Source organism: Entelurus aequoreus, linkage group LG12 (genome assembly GCF_033978785.1).
Source record: "Entelurus aequoreus isolate RoL-2023_Sb linkage group LG12, RoL_Eaeq_v1.1, whole genome shotgun sequence".
In the NCBI taxonomy this organism is placed as follows: Eukaryota; Metazoa; Chordata; class Actinopteri; order Syngnathiformes; family Syngnathidae; genus Entelurus; species Entelurus aequoreus.
Genome location: NC_084742.1, coordinates 34,871,016 through 34,897,446, shown reverse-complemented (window position 1 = coordinate 34,897,446; position 26,431 = coordinate 34,871,016). Strand labels below are relative to the sequence as shown.

The following is a 26,431-nucleotide window of genomic DNA, read 5'->3' as shown; positions in this document are numbered from 1 at the left end:
TGACTAAATAAAATTGGAAACTGCACATAAATATACTCAAGATAAAGATGGCAAACAAATTATTGTTATGTTACATAAAATTAAAAACTCTGTAAATCAAAAGGCTCTTAACATGTTATATACTTATTTCGTACTCCCACATCTCAATTATTGTGTTGAAATCTGAGGTAACAATTACAAATCAAACATCGACTCTATGTTCTTACTTCAAAAGAAAGCCATTAAGAATTGTAAATTATGCGGATTATTATGAGGGAATAAGCGGTAGAAAATGGATGGATGGATGGTTTATGACCATACCAATGCTCATGTTTATTAAATTAAAACATAAATATACTCAAGACAAAGATGGCAAAAACGATTGCTATGTTACATAAAATTAAAAACTCTGTAAACCAAAAGGCTCTTAACATGTTATATAATTATTTCATACTCCCACATCTCAATTATTGTGTTGAAATCTGGAGTAACAATTACAAATCAAACATCAACTCTATGTTCTTACTTCAAAAGTAATCCATTAGAATTGTAAATTATGCGAATTATGAAATCTGGGGTAACAATTACAAATCAAACATCAACTCTACGTTCTTACTTCAAAAGAAATCCATTACAATTGTAAATTATGCGTATTATTATGACCATACCAATGATCTGTTTATTAAATTAAAAACATTAAAACTGCATGATCTTGTTGACCTCAACACTGCTATTGTTTTGATTTATTGAGACTTTTATTAGTATATTGTACAGTACATATTCCGTAAAATTGACCACTAAATGGTAACACCCGAATAAGTTTTTCAACTTGTTTAAGTCGGGGTCCACGTTAATCAATTCATGGTAAGTGTGTATGTGACGTATAAAGCTCATAACCGTATGCAGGGGCGCCGCTAGGGATTTTGGGCCCCATGAAAAGAATCTTTACAGGGCCCCCAACACAGCGGCAACATTATAATTTCATCATCATTAGGGGCCTCTCTGGGCCCCCCTCCATCATGGGCCCCTAGAATCCATCTCCTTTACCCTTTTATCTCCTTTCGGCGCCCCTGACCGTATGCTCCCTGGGCGTCTGTAGGAGAGGTTCAAACCCAGGGAGAGTCCCTATCACCTCAGAGGTTCATCTGTCTTTCAGAAAGCAACCATAAGAACTATCTTAAAAAGTAGATGTGTTTGCGTCAGTGGGGTTCATCTTTGGAACAGCTCGGATGATTCCTTAAAATGTTCCAGTTCCATTCACACATTTAAAAAAAACTTTAAAACCAAAGTCTTAGAAAAATATATCACTCTTGAATCAACACCAGTAGTTAATACTATGATCAATTGTAATTACAAAACTAAATATGGGATATAAATAATAATGGAAGTATAAGTGTTTGTATATTGTATAGTATTGGTATAAATGCTTAACCAACACGTGTACAGGGATATTTCACATGTCTTTACCGTGTATATATTTGAAAAGTGTTTATGCTGTGTACAAGGTTTATTTATAATATGTTGTGTAAAGGAAATTTCATATTTCTATGAAGCTCATCTTGTATTTGAGATTGTTTATAGTGTTTGACGAAATATTTGCTCAACTTCAGCCTAAACCCTTTCGGTCTGTAAAATTGTCAATTTATGAATGTAAAACTGTTTTGTTTATTTTGTTGACCACTGACCGAAGAAATAATGAACTAAACTAAACTAAACTAAGAAGGCCCTGGGTTTGATCCCCAGGCTCGGGGTCTTTTTGTTTGGAGTTTGCGTGTTCTCCTCGTGACTGCGCGGGTTACCTGCGGGTAGTCCGGCTTCTTCCCACCTTTGTCAGTGCTTCGTCCGCCAACCAAGTTGTCCATGTGGTTGGAAGTCGGTCAGGATTTGGAGCGCTTTGCCTTCCAGAGCAGGCGTCCCCAAACTATGATCCGCAGACCACAGACAGCCTGCCAGCGTCCAAAATCTGGCCCGCGGAAAGTCCCAAGTATAAAAAAAATATATATATTTTTTATTTTGTTATTATTATTTTTTAATCTGTCCTTTCTAGCCCAATCATCAATCCATTTTCTACCGCTTGTTACTCTTGGGGTCTCCTAGCCGCTCAGGCAAATCATATTGTCTAAAAATGCATTTTCCCATCGATAACGTGACGTCAAATGGGTGCTCTTTCAGTCAATAAGTGTGTGAGGAAAAGAATGGCGAAATCGTTGGAGAAACGTAAAATAGTTTTTCGAGTGTAGAGTTTAGACTTTTTGCAGTTTGTCTAATCTGCAAAGAGACAGTGGCGGTGTTTAAACAATTTAATATTCGGTCATCTTCAGTATGCAAGCTCGCTGGGCAATGTGAGAGGAGAAATGCTGGCTGTTCTAAACCGTGAATTTGCTGCCCAGCAGAGTACAATGCTACGCCAAACACAGGCAAACCTGTCATCTGTTGGGGGCCAGCTTCAAGGTAGCTAAACTAATTGTAAGCTGTGGAAAGGCGCCTACTGATGGGGAGATTGTAAAGAAGTGTTTGAACGCTGTTGCGGAGAAGGTGTGACCGGACAAGAAAGATGCTCTGAACGCAGTGAGTCTGTACACATCTACAATTACCATATATAAATATATATATAAATATATATTAGTGTTGTCCCGATACCAATATTTTGGTACCGGTACTAAAATTAATTTGATACTTTTCTAAATAAAGGGGACCACAAAAAATGGCATGATTGGCTTTATTTGAACATAAAATCTTAGTGTACATTAAACATATGTTTATTATTGCAAATTTGTCCTTAAATAAAATAGTGAACATACCGGTACTAAACAACTTGTCTTTTATTAGTAAGTAAACAAACAAAGGCTCCTAATTAGTCTGCTGATATATGCAGTAACAAATTGTGTCATTTTCCATTCTATTATTTTGTCAAAATTATTAAGGACAAGTGGTAGAAAATGAATTATTAATCTACTTGTTCATTTACTGTTAATATCTGCTTACTTTCTCTTTTAACATGTTCTATTTACACTTCTGTTAAATGTAATCATTTATTCTTCTGTTGTTTGGATACTTTACATTAGTTTTGGATGATACCACAAATTTGGGTATCAATGCGATACCAAGTCGTTACAGGATCATACATTGGTCATGTTGAAAGTCCTCATGAGTCCTTGGACATATCTCCTGAGTTTATAAACATAATATACATTTTTTTTAAAACGAAAGAACATGTTGAGATGCCAAAAAATATCAACGTAATCATAGTAGTATCGACTAGATACACTCTTGTACTTGGTATCATTACAGTGGATGTCAGGTGTAGATCCACCCATGAGGTTTGTTTACATTGTGACGCCGGTCAACTACGGTGTGTAGTGAAGCATGTTTTTCTATTCCTCGTCCTGCAGGGATGATACTTGTAAGAAACGTACTTTATTTGTCACCATGGAGGCGAGGATTAGTGATTTAGAAGTCGCTACAACACTGCTGACAGCGGCTGAACTTTAGCTGCTAGCTCGCTAGCCATGTCTTAAAGCACCTCTTCCTGAGGGCCTTTCAGTGTTATAACTTCACCTTTATCGTTAGTTTTCAAGCCAATATGCGTCCATTCTCCTTTTTCTGTCTACACACTGTCTGCTTGTAAGTACTCTGTGATTGTGCGCTACCGAACATGCTCGTCTGCTCATAAACCAGCAATGACACGACATGATGACGACAGGGGAGGTGTTGGACCAGTACTTTTCCGAGGCGGTATAGTACCGAATATGATTAATTAGTATCGCGGTACTATACTAATACCGGTATACCGCACAACCCTAATAAATAAATGTATATATATAGCCCGGACACATTTTTTTAACCCAATTCGGCCCCACGGTCGAACATTTTTGGGGACCCCTGTTCTAGAGCAAGGTCAACGTTGATTGCTGTTTCCTCTGATGATCAACTGCTGAATTTAGCTGCCAGTTGGACTTGGACAAGTTCAGTTCAGTTCGGTTCAATTTATTCATTTATATAGCACATTTAAAAACAACCCCAGTTGGCCAAAGTGCTGTACAGACATAAGAATTTTATTTTTTTTAAATGCATGCAGTGTCACATTTACATTACAAGGTAGGTCTCCAGAGATCTCTTGCCATTGTAGGAGGGCAGTTTTGCCTTTCCTGGTGTCTGTGGCATTGTCGGCCCGTGTCACTGTCCACACCGCTTGCCTCTAGAAGGCACTCTTAAGGGCATCCTCTGCTGCTCCAATTGGCTGTGCTTGTCCTCCTTGACTGCATCTTCAAGCTCACGATCAAGTCCTTAGTCGCTGTGTGTTGCCACCCTAGAATCCTACTTCTGACACTAATCCAGCAGTCTTGAGCCAACAAAAGATTGGTGAAAGTTACTTCTAGTGGCTTGGTATGCCAAGAGAAGAAAGTATAAAAGAGAATGCAACAATAAATAATGACTAAGGAGCTCAAACAAAACAGACTAATTTGAACAGAACACCAACCACATTTATAGTGTCAAGGCATGATGGGAACAAAAGTGCCCCCCAGCAAGGCTACATTATTCACCTGGACATGAGTCAATAAGTGTTCATGTTAAAATTGCAGAAGTGTCCTAAAGAGTATCAAAAATCAATGTTGTTATTCAGATACGTAACTAGCAATGAAAGATAGGGGGGATTTGCCCCTAAATGCAGGGGATGTTTCTATATTGGGATTATCGGGATATCGATATTGGAACATGGGTGGTTGCCCAGGGCAGTTTCGTCAGGGTGCAACCTAAAAGTTTGATACATAACGGTAACGGAACAATGTTGTCCGTTGTTTAATTGGTTCAGTCAGAAGTATTTGATAATACTTGTCAAATATGACAGTTCAGGACAAATTCAATATGAATGTTTCTGAATAAATTATGCATATACTTGCTGGTTAGTTCATGTTAAAACTACTTTGGGACGTGACTTCAAGTGAATACAACCTATCAGGGGCGCCGAAAAGGGGGGGTAAAGGAGACGGATTCTAGGGGCCCATGATGGAGGGGGGCCTAGAGAGGCCCCTAATGATGATGAAATTATGATACAGGGGGCCCTGTAAAGATTCTTTTCATGGGGCCCAAAATCCCTAGCGGCGCCCCTGCAACCTATACACTGTTCCCTACTTTGCGGTTCACTTACCATGGTCTCAGTGCACCGCAGATTTTAAAGTATCATTGAGTGCACTGAGATTTGAGTACCCTTCACAAATTTGCATGTTAAAATGACAATTTTATCCAATTTCCTTGTTCTCTGTAACAGAACAGTGAACAAATAAACAATAAATAAATAATATACCATAGTAATCAATCAATATTGAATACATAAATAATCTTTGTCTCAATAAAAAAAAATTAAAAAAAGAAAATGGTTCAAGATGTTTATCATAATTCTTGTTCTGTGTACTTCATGAACACTAGTTTGAACAGTCTCTAAACTGAATCATATTGGTGCTTTGTTGGATTTCTTTGGTTAATCCATTCTATAATTTAATTCCACATACTTATATACTAAAGGTTTTAAGTGTTATACGAGCATACAAATGTTTTTTAAATTAGATTTTCCTCTAATGTGATTGTAGGAGCCATTTAAGGCATCTTTATTTTTGTGTTGGCATTACTTTATTTTGTCACTAGGTGGCGGGCTTTTTGGTTGAGCAGTGCAGGGGGGAAGGCATATGTAGGAGCACAGGTGAGCCAAAAGAGGAAGGACTCGGGTGTGGGAGCACAAACCGTTCTTACCAGCAGCAGACAGCAGCAGACAACAGCAGACAACAGCAAACCACAGCAGACAACAGCAACAGGCAGGACAACATATAACACCATATCACTGCAATAATCCCTGGTATGTTTCATTCACCCTGCAAATTCGTTAATAAATATGCATAAACTGGATTTCCGACTGGACCTCACTTCATATACAATGTTTGCTACTGTGTAGGATCACTCCCTCAAACCTGTTGAGTAATGACAATAAATTGGAACATTTGAAGGTGAAGATTGCCATTACATTCAAGTAAGAACGTTGCTCTTCGAGTGAAAAGGACAACAAGAAGAACACCGAAGGACATCAAAAAGCCGCAAGAGGACAAACTGTGCCACGGCCACGCTGCTGCTCATCAGCCAGGGTGATTGGAAACACCTGCCAGCTCTATAGGGTGAGTTGTGTGGAGCTGAAAGCAGCACAAGGGAGAGACTTGGCCAATTATGTCTGGTGGCAAAGATGATGTACAGCCACAAGGTGGCAAACATGTGGATCCTGAAAAGGAAAATGTACAATATTTTGAAAAGGGAAAAAGAGCCATAACGTATACTGCCAAAGGCTTGGAAATGAAAGTTGACAATTATCATAAAGCAATAGGAGCATGTGTTAAAAAAGCTGCTAAAATAAGGGACACAATGAAACAACTCATGCATTCAAATGAAAATGATGAACATGCAAATGCTGTAAGAGGTTACTTGGATGAATTGATTCATTTGTGTGGAGAGGCAAGGGAAAATCATTCCTCATTGATTGCCTTACCATTGCCTGAAGAGGAATGTAGTGGAAAGTCCAGGTTGTCAATGAGAACCAAAGTAGATTTAACACAAGAGTTTTATTTTACTCATAATCAAATGGTACAATGGTTGGGTTGAGTTGTCTAGCACACAGAAAGTTTCCCCCCCCCGGGCGCGCCCGTCACCATGAAAAAGAAGATGGTGGCCAAAACACTCTCTTCGTTTGGCTTTATCCCTTTCTTATCTCTCTTGTTAGTGCGTCAATGTCATATTTTGTTTTCCCTATCTGTTCCATAGCAACTCGAATCTTTTAGACAGTCAACACATTCAGTTAGACAGGTTGGCACGACTTAAAGTTCACTTTTGTCCCACAGAAGAGGAAGAGAAATCAAAATGAGCATACATTTTTGACAGACATGAACTATAGGTCAAAGGTCAGAAATTCTACTACATACCCGCCTTCCAGGGTCTTAAGACCCTGGACCAAAACAATTTCTGATATACACCACTAAATTAAATCTCTACCGCAGATAGAGGCAAAAACCTCAATGTTTTTATACGAGGCAAAAATTCCGTCTATGACCCTCCTTCAGAGCGATCGCTGTTACCAGCCTGCAGTAAAACCATCTCACAGAACACAATTAGTGGCCTACCCTTTGAGTTAGTAACGTAATACCAAAATACTTTGATCATGAACATAATTAGATGAATATATATATGCTTATTCAAGATGTATTTTCACATTAATAATGAATCAAACAAGATCTGGTTTAGAATTAATATAGACTTATGACTGTAAGCTGTTGCATTATTATTTTTCCCGGCATTTGCAATGAATGTAGTTACCAATTGATTTTGTACACACAACTGAATTTCGTATAAGTCCATATTCGATTAGTGCTCGTATAGATGGCTCGGTGGTGCCTCAGGCTGGTGGCCTGCCGACACCTCGTTGGGCTTTTGGCTGCCTTGGTGAAGAAAGAGATCCACTCAAATAGTCTGTCTCTCTTTGGGGTGTGGTTCAGTCCATTGGGCAGACTGTTTAATGTCATGTCAGTGCTGGCCGAAATTGGGGAAAAGTATGGGGCTTTGGTCCAGGCCCTCGGCTTGCTTCAATGCCTCCTCGCTGCTTCGGCACTCCCGACACTTCTTTCCACAGCTGCTGGAGTCCCGGTGGACACATTGGCTGGCAACGTTAGTTGTTCTCGTCATTGCTGGCTAGGTGTTGTCCCTCCTCTCGGTTCCTTCCAGTCAGGTATCGGGTGTTGGTCCTGGATCGGCTTTGACCGTGCCCCTCTTAGCGAGTGCAAGGGAATCTGGAGTGGCTGCTTTCATCCTCAAATCTGCACAGAGGAACTGGCACACAAATTCTACATTTTGCAAACTTACCATTTTGGTCTCATGGTCTTTCCACCTTCCTAGGAAGCTGCTGGTCCTGAGAAGTGCTGATCTTGTGACTGAAGATGATAACCTGTTTTCTTAAAATAGATGCCGTTGTTTGACCTAATCTTTTTGGGGAAACCATGTCGGGATATTAGATCATTCACAAAACATTTAATTACTGAATTGGCACCCTCCTTTGAGCTTGGGGTTGCTTTCGCCAACCACTGCAATTGTCAATCTAAATCATTACGTTCCTTTATCCTTGCACCGGATTGATCATATTGATTAAATAAAACCTCAACACGCTCAAACTTGACCCAATCCAAACTCACCTCCCCCCTCTGTCCCTCTCACAGGGACAGTGTTAGTCGTAGTAATAGTAATAGTAATAGTAATAGTAGTATTAGTAGTTTCAGAAACATCCAAGAAAAAGAAAAGGCAGCTGATAGTCAAGTGCAGCAAGAACAGAGGCGGAGGACAGGTCATGTTTGAGGTCACTGTTCACTTTTGCAATAGTACTTTGATATTTCACAACACCTAGTGAATTATTGTGGCCTCAATAATTCACTAAATAGTTGTATTTAATTTAGTCTATCTATGATGGGACAATGCACAGAAACATTAAGTTCAGAAACAGATATGTTCTGTACTAGATTATATCTAAATATCTACTTTCCATCTGTAGTCCCTGGCTACCTAAATTAAGGGGATCCACAAATCAAGCAATACAATTATGACACTAATTAATCATAATAAATATATACATTCATAATAATCAATAATTAATCAAAAATAATCATACTGTAGCATGTATTCAATTATAAGAAAAGTCACCAAATGCCCCTTCATGGACACATACTTAACATACAATACAACCACACCTTATTTACATCATCACACAAAGACAATACATGCTCTTGTTCACATCTGTCATCATTCGTAAAAACAACCAAGATTTTAACAGCCATACCTCACAATTTACAACAAAAATGCTCTCATAGATAAATATAATACTCATTAAATTGATGTGTCAACATAATGCCCCTCTTAGTGACCGTCTGAGCAGCCTTGATTGCTCCAAAGCCACCTTTTAACTTCAAATTTTCTATTCCTTTTGTTATAACGTGGAGAAGGCTAATTGGTCTGTACATGTTCTGGTCTTCTTTATTTCCTGCTTTATGGATTTAATCATAGTAGCAGTTTCTCCACGTGGTAGGGAAAGTGTTTTCCGTTATTGATTTATTTATCAATCGTTGTTATACGAGCAATAATACAATCCTTATATGTTTTTAGGAAGATAGTGTCCAACCCGTATATATATCTCTAGATCGTGAGTCTGATAATGCAGTGAATATTTTGTTTAACTTTGTTTCATTTGTTAATTCTAAAATTAGTCCATCCTGAATAAATGACAATTATTTGCACTGATTTTGAGGGATTTTTTATTCAGGGTTTGCACAGACTGGATGAAATGTTCATTAAAATTACCACTTATGTCCAGACTGTCTGCGATAGTAGCGCCATTGATATTTAATGTTATAGTGTTGTTTCTTGTTTGCTCTCTTTCCGTAAGTTTGTATCTGGTTTTCCATAACTTTCTAATGTTCCCTTTTACAGCTTTGATTAATTCTAAGTGAAAGTCAGCCTTTGTTCCTCAAAACTTTTGAAATCATACGATCTGTATTTAGACCTGTTATAGTTGCTCTTATGAGAGCTGAGTCCTCATGTCTTTATTAGAATCCAATGGTATTTTTATTTTAGCACTCTTCTTTCTGGTTTTGTATTTGTGTATTTACAGATGTTCTCTTTAATTTTTGTCATCCAATTGTAATTCTAGTAGGGCTGCTTATCATTTGTATCATGTAGAAGCCGTTTATAATATCCTTAAGTTTCTTTCTACGCGTCTTATTTAACCAGTCCAGATTAACGTCCTCCATGACGTTACTTCTGTCATACTATGCTGTTTGAGGATGTCTGAAAATGAATCAAGAAAAATGTCTTTAGCTGTGGTCGGTCGGTATACTACAATTACCTTGAAATACATTTCTGAGGAAAATGGGATTTTAATTTCAACATACTCAAATTGATCTACTTTTAATGTTTTCCCTTTCATAAATCATAATTCCTCCCCCCTTTGTCACTCTTTGTAGCCTACAGCAGAAATATCCAAATTGCAACCAATAGCTATGTTTTTAACAGACAACCGAAATAATTGATTTGCGTATCGGTTCAATCAGCGGCAGCTACGCCCTGTTTTATCATTTGACCTAAAAATTTTTTTGTTTCGTAGGCAGGACAGAGGGAACAATGTGGGTCATTAGTTGTCCATCTTATACCATTCTAATTGTTTTAAGGATAGTTCACATGAGCGGCCATACCTTGAGTCCCACCATATATAAGAGTCAAAAGGCTCCTCTTATGAGTCGTCTAATTGGTGATCATACAATTTGGCGGTTTGGGTGGCAGGACACACGGACGCACCTCCGTCAGCCAGTGCTAGGACAGTTGGAGCAGTCCCCGTCTTCCACTCATTCCTGGGAGGCGTCCCCAGTAGTTGTCAGCTGATGTCGTGCTGTCAGGCAACATCAGGAAGTTCCTTCTGTGCAGTATTGAATTGTCAGGGCACAGTTCGTAAGCAGGTCATTTCAAGGTGTGTGCAGGTTGACCACAAAGGAATGCTTCAAAGATTGTGTTGAACATTGTCCGTTGACACTTATGTCCAGCAGGGGTCTGTTTGTATCCTGCTGTTCGTCCTGCTGTCACACCTGTATTTTTTGTGAGCATGTTCTGGCTACAACTTTGGAGCTTGTCTTGTTCAGAGAAGTTGGCAGTCCCCCGGCTGCATATCCTTTCCACCCTAGCTTGACCTAGCACAACCGTGCCTATCACCCAAGTCCGTCTGTATGGTTTTACGTTTTGTTGAGGTTTTTTCCTCCAGAATTTGGAACTCAAAACATGTACACCCATCGTTTTCATATCCTCTCGGTTAGTTCAATTTGCATATCACGTTTTAAAATTACAGTCTTAACTATCCCATTAATTGCTAATCAATAACCTTAATTCAAAGATTATACATACTACTTCATGTGTATTTAAGTACCCTTTTAATTCACTTAAAGATTATGTATAAGCTAATTTAAACTATCATTTGTCTATCAGTAGGCGCGAGCAAGCTGTCATGCTTGCACTCTGACCTCCCGCTGTGCGTGATACTCTCCAAAACAAAGGAATGTTTTTATTCACGTTTCTCCTTATCTTTCAGCTAAATCTTTTAATCTTTTAACTTTTAACGTCCGTACTGTGTTTATTTTTATTGTCTGCATTTTGAAATATTTAAAATCTCAGGTACCCCTTGGCATACCTTCAAGTACCTCCCTTTTTTGTCCGGGCGGAAACACCATACCCTCATTTGAGAACTACTGGTTTAGCCTATGAAAAATCCTTTGTCTCATACATCATTACACTGTACAACTCCTCTTTGGGGGGCTAGGATGACAGGGAATGCAAAACAATAACAGTGCAATACTTTTTTTTTATATCATGGTCGTTAATGCCTAGTTTCTCTTTTAATAGAATCTATTTTGTTTCCATTTATACCCTTATTAGTTACTGTTTACCTTTTAGTTCTTCTTCCAAAGGGAACTCTCCTGAAGGAATCAATAACGTTTTATCTGTCTATCTATCACTAACCCGAGCACAATTCATGACGTCATGCTCATCTTGCAGACAGTTATTTCCATTTAGTTTTATTCTCTATTTGTAATTCTACATGCACCAATGTCACATAGAAATTTGCTTTCTTTGTTATTTATTTACATTATTATTTCTGGTTTACTTGCTGTCTGTTTACTTAAGTTCTCATATTTTGGTCTGTCTTCCTTCTGATTAGAATTTGTTTAACGCTTCTCTATGTTTTGTTTTGACAATGGCGCTGAGTGGCTCTTATCTGTACTTCTTCAGACTCTATGTTTCCCAGATGCCCTTAGATGTATTAGAATATAAATTTAACTTTTATTTTATTGTGTGTTTATTCCTAAAAAAAAATTAAAATGTCAATGTATGATCAATTTATCTTTATCAAATTTAAATTCAATATTATTAATTTATTTGTTGTATAACTATTAATTCAAAGTTACAATGTGTCCTAATCTATGATGTTCGTGCGTGTGTGTTTGTCTCAACTTCCACACAGAAACTGGATGGATCAGATAAGCAACAAGGCTGTACCAAAAAAAAGTATACTAGACATATAAATGAATGATGAATTAAACAATGTTTCAATGTCCCACAATCCGTATTTATTTATTGATATTTAAACGTATAATTTTCCATATATCTATTATTTTACTGGACTTAGCAAGCACCTACTACTAGCACACTCTACAGACCGAGAATAACTGTTCAACCACACTTAGTAATGCCAAGCTAGATGCTAACTTAGCCTTACTATGCCTAAGTAAGCAAACTTTTGCTAACCTAGCCCAATGCTATGCTAACACAATGCTAACATAGCTCAATGCTATGCTAACACAATGCTAACCCAGCTCAATGCTATCAGTGTCACTCCTCTTCGAACCAATGCCTCACGCAGCTGTCATTCACACAGCCTCGTCACACGCACACACTCTTATCTCAAAATGTCTCCCAGCTCTTTTTTTTTTTTATATGCGTCACACAGTCACTCACACACAGAGAATTTACCAGCGAGCAAGAGCTGGTAAATTAAAACAACTGTAATATCGCACAGTCACAATCACCAGTATAGTTAAAAACAAATTCAAATGACTGGAATTAGCTCGCAGCGCCCACGAGGGGGAGCCTCCCTGCTTAGGCTGCTGCCTCCGCGATCCAACCTCTTGATAAGCGAAAGAAAATAATTATATGGATGGATCATTCACTCATGTGTTTTCTGTACATAACTTTGTCTATTTTCTCACACGCACACACATAACCAACAATTTCCCAGCTCTTGCAGATCAGCGTGGGTGCGAAAAAAGCGTTAGGGAACTCTCACAAAAGCATGAGGGAGAATTAAAACAGATAAGAAACCAGGTGCTACACAAAAGTTATTAAAATACGCAGATATATTTATAAATTTAAAAACACACATTTTTATCCCACAAAACACTCCCCCCTGGTCCGGACCAATATAAACAACTAATGCACGCGTGCTTTTGTGGAATCGGCCGTCTCATAACACACACACGCAGGTCATTTTTACTCATATAATGGCGATTAACCCATTCAGCGGAGCAAATCCTGCTTTTCCTTCCTGACCAACACGGATAACAGCCTAAGGCGCTGTAGAATTTCCAGGAATCACCCTTCAATTTCTACAGTACATCGTGTCTGGTCAGTCCATATGGTTTCACCAAGTCTCTACCATATGGAGCCCTTACTCTATCCATCTATACTGCAGCAAATTTCCAAATTCGTGACAACTTGGCTCAGTTGATCTCCTCTACCGGAGTCACTGAACGATCACCTTATATCAGGCTTTTTACCCGGCTGCAGCTTCCACATAGACAGATACGTAGGACCTTCATAGACGTCATAAATTTGTGTGGGCCAAATGTCACATCAGTTTAGCCAACCTTGCCTTAAATTTCGCTGTGTCCAACTCCGGCTAACCATGTACTTGCAAAGAAATTTTTCGTCTCACATCGTCTATGCTTCTACACTCCAAACCACCAAAATTCTATCAACAATGCCCATTTGTTAAAAACAAGAGATTACAAGTTTTCAACAAACACACAGACAAATGATCACATATAATACAACTCAAGCCAACCAACACATGCCTCAGTCTAGGTTGTTTTTGGAGAACTATCTTTTATGAAAAAATATTTCAGTTTTCATCTTACCGATCCCGTTTCTCTTCAGACAGATAACTTTTACACAATAAGCAAAATAGCTTACCTTTTATTAGATGCGCGCGTGCAAGCGTTGTCTGCCTGAGAGAGAAGCCGGATCGGATGTTGACTTGCAGAGTTCTGGACCATCCTAGTTCGTGACGCCAATTTTGTAGTGGAAAGTCCAGGTTGTCAATGAGAACCAAAGTAGATTTAACACAAGAGTTTTATTTTACTCATAATCAAATGGTACAATGGTTGGGTTGAGTTGTCTAGCACACAGAAAGTTTCCCCCCCCCGGGCGCGCCCGTCACCATGAAAAAGAAGATGGTGGCCAAAACACTCTCTTCGTTTGGCTTTATCCCTTTCTTATCTCTCTTGTTAGTGCGTCAATGTCTTATTTTGTTTTCCCTATCTGTTCCATAGCAACTCGAATCTTTTAGACAGTCAACACATTCAGTTAGACAGGTTGGCACGACTTAAAGTTCACTTTTGTCCCACAGAAGAGGAAGAGAAATCAAAATGAGCATACATTTTTGACAGACATGAACTATAGGTCAAAGGTCAGAAATTCTACTACAGGAACTTGATAGAAAAAATGACTGGTTTCAAGAAAAGATTAAGATACTCGAAGGTTTCATAAAACTTGTGCATGAATGGTTATCAGAAGTGAAAAAGCTAACCACACATGACACTGCCCCTGTGGAAGAGGAGTCCCAATTGCATGTCTCTGAAACACATGGCTCAGTTGAAACACAAGTCCAAGATGAAATGCATGTCCCACTTGCCCATGATAAACATTTATGTGTTACACTTTCTGATATTGGAGCCCAGGACAGTGCATCGAATGTCTCAATCACACGCAGTTCCATAACATCAACAACCTCTTCTACCTCATCTGCTCGCATTCGAGCCCAGGCCGAAAAGGCTGCTCTCATGGCAGAGGCTGCTGCATTGGAGAAAAAACATCAGATTGAATCACAACAAAGAATTCAACAGGAACAATTCGCAAAACAACAGGAACAACTCGCAAAACAACAGGAACAATTCAGAATGGAAAAGGAAAAGTTGGAAATGGAAACCAAGCTGGCAGCAGCAAATGCAAGGGAACAAGTTTTTGAAACCATGGGATCTAGGGAAGGATCAAGAGTGTCAAAAATGAGCTCTGAATCACACAAGGTAGCTGCTGCTCCAAAGAAAACAATTCCCCTCTCTGACACAAAGGTCGGGAAGCCAAAACAATTCATATATGAAAAATATACCAAAGCTCATTACATGACTCCAAGACAGGCTGCTCTCTCTTTAATGCAAACTGACAATCTGTCAAAATCAACTGTACAAATGAAAAAAGAGGATGTTAAAGGTCATACAGTTCACACTACATCCCGTGTCACAAATGCCATCAAACAAGATCACATTCTTGATTTACTAAAAGCACAACATGATTTTAATGCCTTATTGGTTAAGCAGAATGTCCATTCCTCTTTACCATCAAGAGACGTACCTGTGTTTGATGGAGATCCGTTTCAGTATGAAACCTTTATAAGGGCATTTGAATATGGAGTGGAGAAAAAGTATGACACCTATGACTGTTTGCATTATTTGGAACAATATACTAGAGGGCATCCAAAAGAGCTGGTTCAAAGTTGCCAACATATGCCTCCGTCCCAGGGCTACCAGAAGGCAAGACAGCTACTCAAGGAACATTTTGGTAATGAATATCATATTGCAACAGCATATATGGAAAAGGCTTTTTCCTGGGGAACAATTAAATTGGAGGATATAAAAGGATTGAGAGCATTCTCTCTATTCCTCAGAAGTTGTTCCAATGCAATGGGAAATCTGGCCTATATGGAAGAACTGAATGTTGTTTCTAATATGAGGACCATCATCCTAAAGCTTCCATACAAGCTCAGAGAGCAGTGGAGGAACAAGGCCTGTGACCTACAGGAGAAGCAAGGCCATCGTGCTATTTTCCCAGACCTTGTGAACTTTATTGAAAAACAAGTCAAAATACTCTCTGATCCACTGTTTGGTAACATTCAGGACACTAAGCAATCAACTGTCAAACCCTCATCCGTCCCTAAGCCAAGAGTAAAGTCATGTCCAAGAAGCAGCTTTGCAACAACATTAATACCCATAGAAACTGTGGAGTCAAATGAAGGAAAAAGGAATGTGATTGTCAAATCTCACAGTTGTCTGTTCTGTAAGAAGAGTGGTCACACACTGGAGTGCTGTCCACAATTCAAGAGGAAGAAGCACAAAGAAAATATAGACTTCTTAAAGGAAAAAGGAGTCTGTTTTGGCTGTCTGAAAATAGGACATTTAAGTCGAGACTGCAGAAATCGTCTATTATGTGAAATCTGTAAACAACAACATCCACAAATACTCCACATTGAACAGACAGAACAAACACAAACCAAATCAATTGGAACCAATACTGTTGTCCCACCTCCCAAGCACACTTGTGGTCATATTGGGGCCGGGGAGGACCCCTCCATCTACTCCATTGTACCTGTACAAGTTAAAAGCAACAAGGGAGACACAGCGTTACAAACATATGCATTTTTGGATCACTGATGCAAAGACTGAACATTACAGGACAAAGAACAAACATCCTTCTCAAAACCATGAATCAAGTGAAACCCGAAACCAGCTACCACATCACTGGACTGGAAATAGCCAGGATAAATACGAATGACTTTATTCAATTGCCTGATGTATTTACACACAAAACCATGCCAGTTTCACCACACAATATTCCAAAACAGCAGGATTTGAAACACTGGCCATATCTAAATCATATCACATTACCTGAAATTGACTCTGACATCGACCTCCTCATTGGCATGAATGCCTCTAAGGTACTGGAACCCTGGGAGGTGGTCAACAGCCAGGAGGACGGGCCATACGCTGTGAGGACCCTATTGGGATGGGTCATTTATGGTCCTTTAAAAGGAGATGACACCAGCAGGCATAATGGCTGCCCTGTTGCTGATGTCAATAGAATATATATTCTAAACCTGGAGGACGTATTAGTCAAACGGTACAACCAAGATTTCAGTGAAAGATCCAGTAAGGAAACAGAGGAAATGTCAAGAGAAGAGGAAAAGTTTCTTGATATTGTGAGTCACTATGCAAAGATTAAAGATGAACATTACTGTTTAAACTTACCTTTTAAAGAAGAAGATCCCATCATGCCGAACAACCGTTGTATTGCAGAGCAACGCATCCAGAGCCTGAAACGCAAGTTCAACAAAAATGAAAAGTTCCATAAAGAATATACATCTTTCCTCACAGATATGATTGACAGTGGCTATGCTGAATTGGTACCAGCAGACCAGCTGAATAGAAAAGCTGGAAGACTGTGGTATATTCCACATCATGGTGTGCACCACTCAAAAAAAGGAACATTAAGAGTTGTTTTTGACTGTGGTGCAGTCTTTAAAGGAACATCACTGAACTGTGAACTACTTCAGGGTCCTGATCTTACCAACTCACTTATCGGAGTCCTCATCAGATTCAGACAAGAACCGGTTGTTAAGGTCTGATAAGCATGTCGACTACCTGAGATTCTTATGGTGGCCTGATGGTGATATGCAGCAAGATCTGACTGAATATAGGATGAAGGTACATCTATTTGGAGCTGTGTCATCACCAAGTTGTGCAAATTTCGCTTTGAGGAAAACTGCTGAAGACAACCAAGCTCATTTTCCACCTGAGGTGACAGACACAGTACGCCATAACTTTTATGTAGATGACTGTTTACGTTCGATTCCCACAGAACAAGAAGCTGTACAATTAGTAAAAGATCTGACTGCTCTCTGCCAAATGGGTGGGTTTACTCTGTCCAAATGGATCAGCAACAGCCGTGCTGTATTAACATCTATTCCACAAGAGCACAGGGCTAAAGAAATCAAGGAGTTGGATTTGGACAAGGACAATCTACCAATGGAAAGAGCCCTAGGACTACACTGGTGTGTGGAAACTGATGTGTTCAAGTTCACAGTTGTTGTACCAGAAAGACCACACACTAGACGTGGCATTTTGTCTGTGGTCAGCTCTGTATACGACCCTTTAGGATTTCTAGGACCATTTACTCTGCCAGCCAAAATGATTATGCAGGAGCTCTGCAAGGAAAAGCTTGAATGGGATGAAACCATACCACATGTTTTCTCTCAACAGTGGACAGGATGGCTAGCAGATCTCAGCAAAATGAAGGAGTTTAAAGTTGACCGGTGCATGAAGCCTACACACTTTGGTCAAATCACACACTCACAGCTGCATCACTTTTCGGATGCCAGTGAGAGTGGCTACAGAACCGTCTCATATCTAAGACTGGAAAACAAAAACAAAGAAGTGCATGTTGCATTCATCATAGGAAAATCAAGAGTGGCACCATTAAAACAAATGACAATTCCCAAAATGGAGCTGGCTGCAGCTGTCCTCGCTGTCAAAGTTGACACAATGCTGCGAAAGGATCTACAGTTAAAACTGGAGAAATCATTTTTCTGGACGGATAGCACAACCGTGCTTAAATACATAAGCAACGAAACCAAACGCTTTAAAACATTTGTAGCAAACAGAGTCTCTTTTGTAAGGGATGCTACCGACATATCACAATGGAGATACGTGTGCACAAAGGAAAACTCTGCAGATGCAGCATCAAGAGGGCTGACAGCAGATCGCTTCCTAGGCTACAAAAATTGGATAAGAGGACCAGATTTTCTCTGGAAAGCAAGCCAAGAATGGCCAATCTTGCAAGTTGAATCCAAAATCTCTGTTGATGATCCAGAGATCAAACCTGGCATCACAGTAAATGCCATTGTCAAAAGTCAGTTGAACCCAACTAACTATTTCATCCACTACTTCTCATCCTGGATGAGACTGAAGATTGCAATAGCCTGGCGTTTAAAAGTAAAGACCACACTCTTGCAACTGACTAGGAAAAGAAAAGAAGTTCAAACTGCTGTGAGTAGTGTTGAAAATGATCCTGTCAAATTGAAGAAGAAGAAGAAGTGGTGGAAGAAGAAGAAGAAGAAGTGGTGGAAGAAGAGGATGAAGTAGACAAAGGAAAAGACAAAGAAGGAAAAGGCAAAGACAAGGAAAAGACTAAAAACAACATACTGGAAAGACCAATAACCAAGATATGTCTCCTCCAAACTGAAATTGAAGATTAATGAAGATTCAAGATTAATGAACTATAAATGCCTACATATTTTTATTTTGAAATTTTTAAAAAAAACGGAAAAAAACAACAACACAAAACTGAGAAGAAGAATCGTGTAAAAGTGAATTTGAATGGCTCCCTTTCAAGTAATTGTTACAGTGTGAACAATTAGGGGCTGGTGTGTAGGAGCCATTTAAGGCATCTTTATTTTTGTGTTGGCATTACTTTATTTTGTCACTAGTTGGCGGGCTTTTTGGTTGAGCAGTGCAGGGGGGGAAGGCATATGTAGGAGCACAGGTGAGCCAAACGAGGAAGGACTCAGGTGTGGGAGCACAAACCGCTCTTACCAGCAGCAGACAGCAGCAGACAGCAGCAGACAACAGCAAACCACAGCAGACAACAGCAACAGGCAGGAGAACATATTGTAGCGTCCCAGAAGAGTTAGTGTTGCAAAGGATTCTGGGTATCTGTTCTGTTGTGTTTATGTTGTGTTGCGGTGCGGTGCGGATGTTCTCCCGAAATGTGTTTGTCTACTTGTTTGGTGTGGGTTCACAGTGTGGTGCATGTTTGTGACTGTGTTAATGTTGTTTTATACGGTCACCCTGAGTGTGACATGTGTGGCTGTTGACTAAGTATGCTGTGCTTTCACTTGTGTGCGTGTGTTTAAAATTGACTTGATCATTAAAAGATTGAACCGATCGTTCATTGGGTCAGCATTTCTTAACATCTTCAAGCAAAGACATTTGTCAAACCCGTTCAACGCTACAATATAACACAATATCACTGCAATAATCCCTGGTATGTTTCATTCACCCTGCAAATTCGTTAATAAATATGCATAAACTGGATATCCGACTGGACCTCACTTCATATACAATGTTTGCTACTGCGTAGGATCACTCCCTCAAACCTGTTGAGTAATGACAATAAATTGGAACATTTGAAGGTGAAGATTGCCATTACAGTGATATTTCTCCTCTTTTGTTGAGATTGTTGTACATTCTTGGGTAGCAGGTTATAGTTTGCTTTATACATAATTTTAGCTGTTTGCAAATGCACCAAATCGTTGAATTTCAATAATTGTGATTTTATAAAAATTAAGGGTTTTTATATGATCCTCTGTATCCAATATGATGTATTATTCTAACTGATCTTTTTTGTAGCACAGTTAATGAATGAAGCGCACATTTGTAGTTGTTTCCCCATATTTCCACACAATAACTCAGATATGGTAACACTAGCGAGCAGTAGAGAATATGAAGTGATTTTTGGTCTAGAACAAGGGTCGGGAACCTTTTTGGCTGAGAGAGCCACAAAAGCCAAATATTTTAAAATGTTCCGTGAGAGCCATATAACATTTTTTTTAACACTGAATACAACTAAATACGTGCATTTTTAAGTAACACCAACATTTTTAGAGTATAATAAGTATCTTATTCTTTTTAATAACATTGTTATTCTGAAGCTAACCAATAATAGATAAAATACTTCTTACTAGAGATGTCCGATAATATCGGCCTGCCGATATTATCGGCTGATAAATGCTTTAAAATGTAATATCGGAAATTATCGGTATCGGGTTTTTTTTGTTTTTGTTTTTTTTGTTTTTTGTTTTTTAATTAAATCAACATAAAAAACATAAGATACACTTACAATTAGTGCACCAACCCAAAAAAACTCCCTCCCCCATTTACACTTATTCACATTCACACAAAAGGGTTGTTTCTTTCTGTTATTAATATTCTGGTTCCTACATTATATATCAATATATATCAATACAGTCTGCAAGGGACACAGTCCGTAAGCACACATGATTGTGCGTGCTGCTGGTCCGCTAATAGTACTAACCTTTAACAGTTAATTTTACTCATTTTCATTAATTACTAGTTTCTATGTAACTGTTTTTATAATGTTTTACTTTCTTTTTTATTCAAGAAAATGTTTTTAATTTATTCATCTTATTTTATTTTATAATTTTTTTTTAAAAAGGACCTTATCTTCAATCAATCAATCAATCAATCAATCAATCAATGTTTATTTATATAGCCCTAAATCACAAGTGTCTCAAAGGGCTGCACAAGCCACAACGACATCCTCGGTACAGAGCCCACATAAGGGCAAGGAAAAACTCACCCCAGTGGGACGTCGATGTGAATGACTATGAGAAACCTTGGAGAGGACCACATATGTGGGTCCTTACTTCACAGAAATTCACATACTCCGGGTGGGTCTGTAACATAACCCTCACGATAACCTAGGGAACACTGTAGGGAAACATAAAATAAATATACATTTTTACAAGTTGCTGTCAAACGAGTATTTTTATAAACCAGATTAATCACACTTTTACATTTGGATTAATCATGATTAATCACAAGTTATTACTTGCTTGCATAATTTAAATTAAATTTTAAAAAATGCAATTGTATTGTCACAATGTCATTGAGGTACATTTTATAAGTGTTTTTTACTTGAGTGTTGAATGTTTATTTGCTTATCTAAAAGCATGGGCGGGTATATTTTGAAGCAAAATTTGAGCACAACAGTCAGAGCCTCTTAACATTTCTTAACGCGTAACATGTCTTCACCTGCACTGGCTTGGTTTTAGCATATTTGATGGATAAAATGTATAAAAATGTCCCTAATTGTTCTGCTTGGGGCCCAGTTTGAAATACGTGGCACTCAGCATCAAGGGTTGGAATTGGAGGTTGGGGGTTAAATCACCAAATGATTCCCGGCCGTGGCCACCGCTTCTGCTCACTGCTCCCCTGTGGGGATGGGTCAAATGCAGAGGATAATTTCACCGCACCTAATGTGTGTGTGACAATCATTGGCACTTTAACTTTAAAACCCCGATCTAAGGTGTCTTGTTTTTTTTTTTTTTGCTCGGGCACTGTAGTCCTCTGTGTATCCTAAAGTGCAGACTGAATAAAACATGGCAGCCGGTTTCTGTTGTTGACATCAGCGTGATTTTTTAATGTTTTTAAATAATTCAGCGTGGTCCGGGACGAAGAGGAGGTGGTCATAAAATGGTGGATGAGTGCTTTCCTAATTTTGAAGTTGTGTTCATGTATGTTTTGTGTTAAATATGTGAGGTAAGTGAAACACTGAGAAAATAGTTACTACAGTGCATTCTTGCTGATTGAATTGATCCATGTTTTCTGCAGTGAACTTTTCCTGGCTGGTTCAGTGACATTTTGTTCCAAAAAAGGAAGTGGCTGAAATATTTAGCACCAGTGAAAACGTTTTTATCACACTTCAGTAAACTAACAATTTACGTTGCATGCATTTTACTTTTTTGCACATACAAATTGTGCACTACTACAAGAGTAAGTGGAAGTATAATTTGTTTATTAGCATGCTTGGGGATCATGATGATTTCCCTCCATGGATGCCTGAATTCCTGGTCAATCTTGCCCCAAAGGAGCTGTGCAGCAGCACCTCAGCATCCTTCCTACTCTCTTTCTCTTCTTCTTCTTCTTTTTCTGTTTCTTTCTCCTGTTGTGTTTCCTGATAAACCTCCTCAGAGACCGGATATGTTTTGCCTGCTTCTGGATCTTGGACTCAAGGTGGGACTGGATGGCTGTGGACTGAGACTCTAGGTCTACTGAGGCGCCATACACCTCCCACGTCATTCCCTGCTCGTCTTTCGCCACATCCCGTGGCGTAGCTCCCACTTCCTCTCCCGCTTGCACCCTCACATTCTTCACTTCTTCACCGTCTCCCTTTATGCTATTAGCATTTTCTTGTTTGACTTGGCTGCACAGCTCAATATCAATCTTACAGACATGCTTTCGAAGAGGCTGCACAGCTGGCACACAACACAGTGACACAGTTGGAGAGGTCAAGCTATATGATTGACAGCTGGGAGAACCAATCAGGGAGAAGGAGGGAGCTCCTCTTAGCAGGCTTGGACTGGTGGATACCGAGTGCTCCGTCACACGCACCTTCGCCTGGACCCCCACCTCTCTCCTCTCTGATGCCCGAGGACGAAGCGTCTCACTGAAGTTTAGCCTCTCTGGAGCAGAAGGAGAATGGAAGGGGTGTGACAGTGGGATGTTGACATTTTCGTTTCTCAGTTGACCCACTTTGTTCTGAGGTGGCCTCCCATTACTTCCTGGGGACCCCCCAGCCTCAACCAACCACTGCTTGGCCTCCTGTGATGGCACAGTTCCTCCTGTCACTGTCACCTTCCATTGTCCTTTCTTCAGAGCAACACCCCTTGTCAGTGATGACATGTCCACCATGTCAAAGGTAAGACCCTTAGTCAAGTTTGCCACAGATTCAGGCTCTTGTGTGCATTCTCCGTGTGTGGTCACGGCAACACAGGTTCTGGTTTTTGGACTGGAAGCGGCCAGAGGAACTAGATGGAGTGAAACCAAAGCAACACATTAACTGTTGGTGAAATTGGCTGTTAAAAGAAAACACTTGTAAACTCTTACCTAGAGTAGAACATGGACTACTAGGCCTAGAGACTAAAACTGGACTTGGCGAGACCATTATAGATGGGGGGAGAGTCGGTTCAGTTTTAAAAGAATCCGACTTGGGTTTCGGACCTGGTCTAGATTTTAAACTTGAATTTTCTTTGGCCAACATGTCACTGCTTACACTGTCAGTTTTGCGGTCGAGACTTTCTCTGGATCCACTCTTAGGGTAAACATTTGATCTCGTCTTGAAGCTGTAGCCCATTTTCTGCGCAGAACTTCCCTTTGATCCACAACTGTTTTTCGGAGCCCTTTTTGATTCAAGGCTGTCTTTGGGCGCTATTGTGATTTTGGAGTTGAGTGTAGGTTTGAATAGTTTGGGATTATTGTCACCAACAAGGATTGATTGCATCTTCTCCATTTGTGGCTTTGGGTTTACAAAAGTGGATGAAACTGTGTGGATAGCTGGTTCTGCTTCTTCAATGGCTGGAGAAGTTTGACCCAGATGATACCCAGAATCTTCTCTGTGATGTTGGACCATTGGATCTTGCTTCTTAACGCTTTGCATTTTAAGGCTCAGTTTAACATGGCTGGTCGTCCTCATTGGGGTTTCACTTTGGGGTTTGGGCTTTAAGGCGCCTGATGCGTCCACTCTCAATGTTCGTGTTTTGTCCCTCTCACTTACTCTGGGGCTGCGAACACATTTTTGCACTCTGTGTGATTCAGATTCCTTCATGGTCATCAAAGAGATTTTGGGCTTCCCGCCTTCCTGACTTTGCCTTGCTGCAAGTTTCCCATCATTCTTCTGAGAGCGGGGATCGTTCATTGAGGTCACGCTGAGGTTTAGGTTGAAGTTAGGCTCCTCTCCCGTCTGGGCATTAGCATCGTTTTGGTCAAGGGAATTCACAAACCCTGCAAGCCCTGGAATCTGTTGTTGGGATTTAACAGTATCCTTCCTGCGCTCGGAGTTGTATGAGGTTTCCATGGTAGCAAACGCTTGACAGTTGTTTTGTTTTAGGGCATGGAAAGCAAAACATGCAAGTTTAATTTGTGCATTAGTTTTATTATGTTAAAATGTAATCAAATGTATTGTATCAATACTGTTTGGCATAACCTACATGGAGATATACATCGTAGCAATACAGTATTACCATTAACAAAAACACACATTGATTGCAGTGTTAAGAATAAGTCCTCTCACCATACTTGGATGTCAGCTTCCACTCACGCAATGTGCCGCCTTGCCGACGTCTCCTCACCGACTAAAGGCATCGAATCTCCGCCGCCTCACAGGAGGCACGTATGAATAAATAAGAAGGAGGCAAGGCACACATCTACATTCATTTACCCCTGCCATCTTTTGGGATCCTTAATAAAGACACATAAGATAGATAGATAGTACTTTATTGAAGCATGTAAGTTTCTGTCGTCGTTATTAGGTCTTTGTAGTGTGTGCATTTTCAAATGACATTTTGTTGAGTCGTCTTCTGCTGGTTACTTGGATACTGACTGTCACCGACACCTGAGTGCTTTGTGCGTGTTTAGTGCGTCTGTGTGTGCGTGTGTGTTTGCATGTGTTTGTGCCTGCGTGCGTGCGAGAGACCATTTATGATTCAATGTTTAGATTTAGAAATTATATACATTAGTATGTAAAGTCAGTTTATGTATTTTTATATATCTTATCTGTATGTCCGTTTAAGTGTCTGACCTTTGACGCAATAATTACAAAGCTGTTCTACATGTGGCCTAATGTACAACTGAAACATTTAATGCTGTTTATTCACTTTAAATTGAGTGTTTCAAATTGACTGTACTAATAAGTTGCATATGATCCACTAAGTCTGTGTGCGCAATAGATAGCAAGAGCAAAAGTAGTGCAGACTGTCCTATTTAAATGAGGATTTTGCGTGAACTACAATACTCAGTTCCCTCCACATTCATGTTATCATGCGCCTCCTACCTGTGGCGTTTTGCTTTTTTTTTAAAATATCAAGTAGACATGTACTACTTTTTCTGGGAATTTTAAAAACAGTCCTGCAGTGTGATCATAATGGAACCATTAAACCGTTAAATCACCAAAAATTATTCCTGGGCGCGGCCACTGCTGCTGCTCACTGCTGCTGCTCACTGCTCCCCTCACCTCCCAGGGGGTGAACAAGGGGATGGGTCAAATGCAGAGAACAAATTTCACCACACCTAGTGTGTGTGTGACAATCATTGGTACTTTAACTTTAACTTTATTAACCCACTTTTTAACATCCTAAAGGTGTCACTAATACGTTGGTGCACTGAAATGATACAGACGTTTAAAAAAATAATTAAAAAATGCGTACTGCAAGAAGTTGTTTTCATTGCCAGCAAAGACCAAAACATATTAAATACATTTGTTTTCATCAGCCCCTTAAAGGGGAACTGTACTTTTTCGTTCCCAATCATTATGAAAGACATGACGACAGAAAAAAATGTTTTAATGCATTCTAAATAGTAAATCAATGCGATAAAAAGTCTGCTTATAATGGAGCCTATGGGAGCAGCTCTATTCTGCCTATGAAGCCCCTAAAAAAACATCCAAACACCTCCCTTAAGGTTTTATATAGATGTAAGTATATATGTAATGTAGTAACAGGCACATTCATAATATTTAATATTACTCCCTGCAGACTTTATGAGAGCCAACAAACTTAACAAAACATCACTTACTGTAAAGGTCTGCTGTCATTAGGATGCCGACTACTAGGATGTTCATATATTCCCGTTTAGATGAAGAATGACTCATAATCCTCACAAAGAAAAGTAGGGTGGAACCAAGAGTCTTTTTGTGTCGCTCTTGCCATTCCCGGGTCTAAATTGGTTGTTAAAGTGTCCCAACTTGTCAGAAGAAGTCCTATCCATGTGAGAGGCATGATTTATGATCTAGAATAAAGTTTGAGGAGCAAGAAAACAGCTAATGAGTCGATCATGTCAACATTGGCACACAAGCTTGTGATCCTGGCGCTACTGTATATTGTTTGTGTGTGTTAGCGCTTATAACAACAATATCACTAATACGTGGTTAATATTCAAGTCACGAAATGTAAATAGAGTATCGTGGGCGGTTTTTGGATGGTTATTTATTGGGT

The 26,431-nt window shown here is 39.4% G+C and overlaps 2 protein-coding genes and 1 long non-coding RNA gene across 4 annotated transcripts in view; 1 reads left to right on the top strand and 2 right to left on the bottom strand.

Annotated features, from left to right (window-relative positions):
* The window catches only part of LOC133662121 (protein phosphatase methylesterase 1-like), a 50,766-nt gene that overhangs the window by 11,126 nt on the left and 13,209 nt on the right, over positions 1–26,431 (top strand). Inside the window, exons 8-9 of one of the 2 annotated variants that reach the window (XM_062065827.1) lie at positions 5,623–5,830; positions 5,979–6,143. The exons of the other annotated variant lie outside the window; for it this stretch is intronic. The gene's annotated coding sequence lies outside the window, so the exon portion shown is untranslated. The remainder of the gene's footprint in view (positions 1–5,622; positions 5,831–5,978; positions 6,144–26,431) is intronic. 2 annotated transcript variants of the gene reach the window in all.
* LOC133662116 (uncharacterized) lies at positions 6,532–14,288 on the bottom strand. Its single transcript, XR_009828063.1, has 3 exons — positions 13,786–14,288; positions 10,348–10,465; positions 6,532–7,940 (listed from the first exon to the last, which is right to left on the bottom strand). It is a non-coding gene; the product is annotated as an uncharacterized LOC133662116 (long non-coding RNA).
* LOC133662120 (G protein-regulated inducer of neurite outgrowth 1-like) lies at positions 21,357–24,556 on the bottom strand. Its single transcript, XM_062065825.1, has 3 exons — positions 24,514–24,556; positions 23,331–24,308; positions 21,357–23,251 (listed from the first exon to the last, which is right to left on the bottom strand). Exons 2-3 carry the CDS (start codon positions 24,295–24,297, stop codon positions 22,296–22,298), a joined length of 1,923 nt encoding a protein of 640 aa, XP_061921809.1. The 5' UTR covers positions 24,298–24,308; positions 24,514–24,556; the 3' UTR covers positions 21,357–22,295.

Excerpts from the sequence above, each read along its gene's own strand:
- LOC133662120 (XM_062065825.1), bottom strand. The coding sequence starts at position 24,297 with ATGGAAACCTCATACAACTCCGAGCGCAGGAAGGATACTGTTAAATCC. Across the intron at positions 23,252-23,330 it reads TAGTCCATGTTCTACTCTAG|TTCCTCTGGCCGCTTCCAGT; the intron begins GTAAGAGTTTAC and ends CACTCCATCTAG.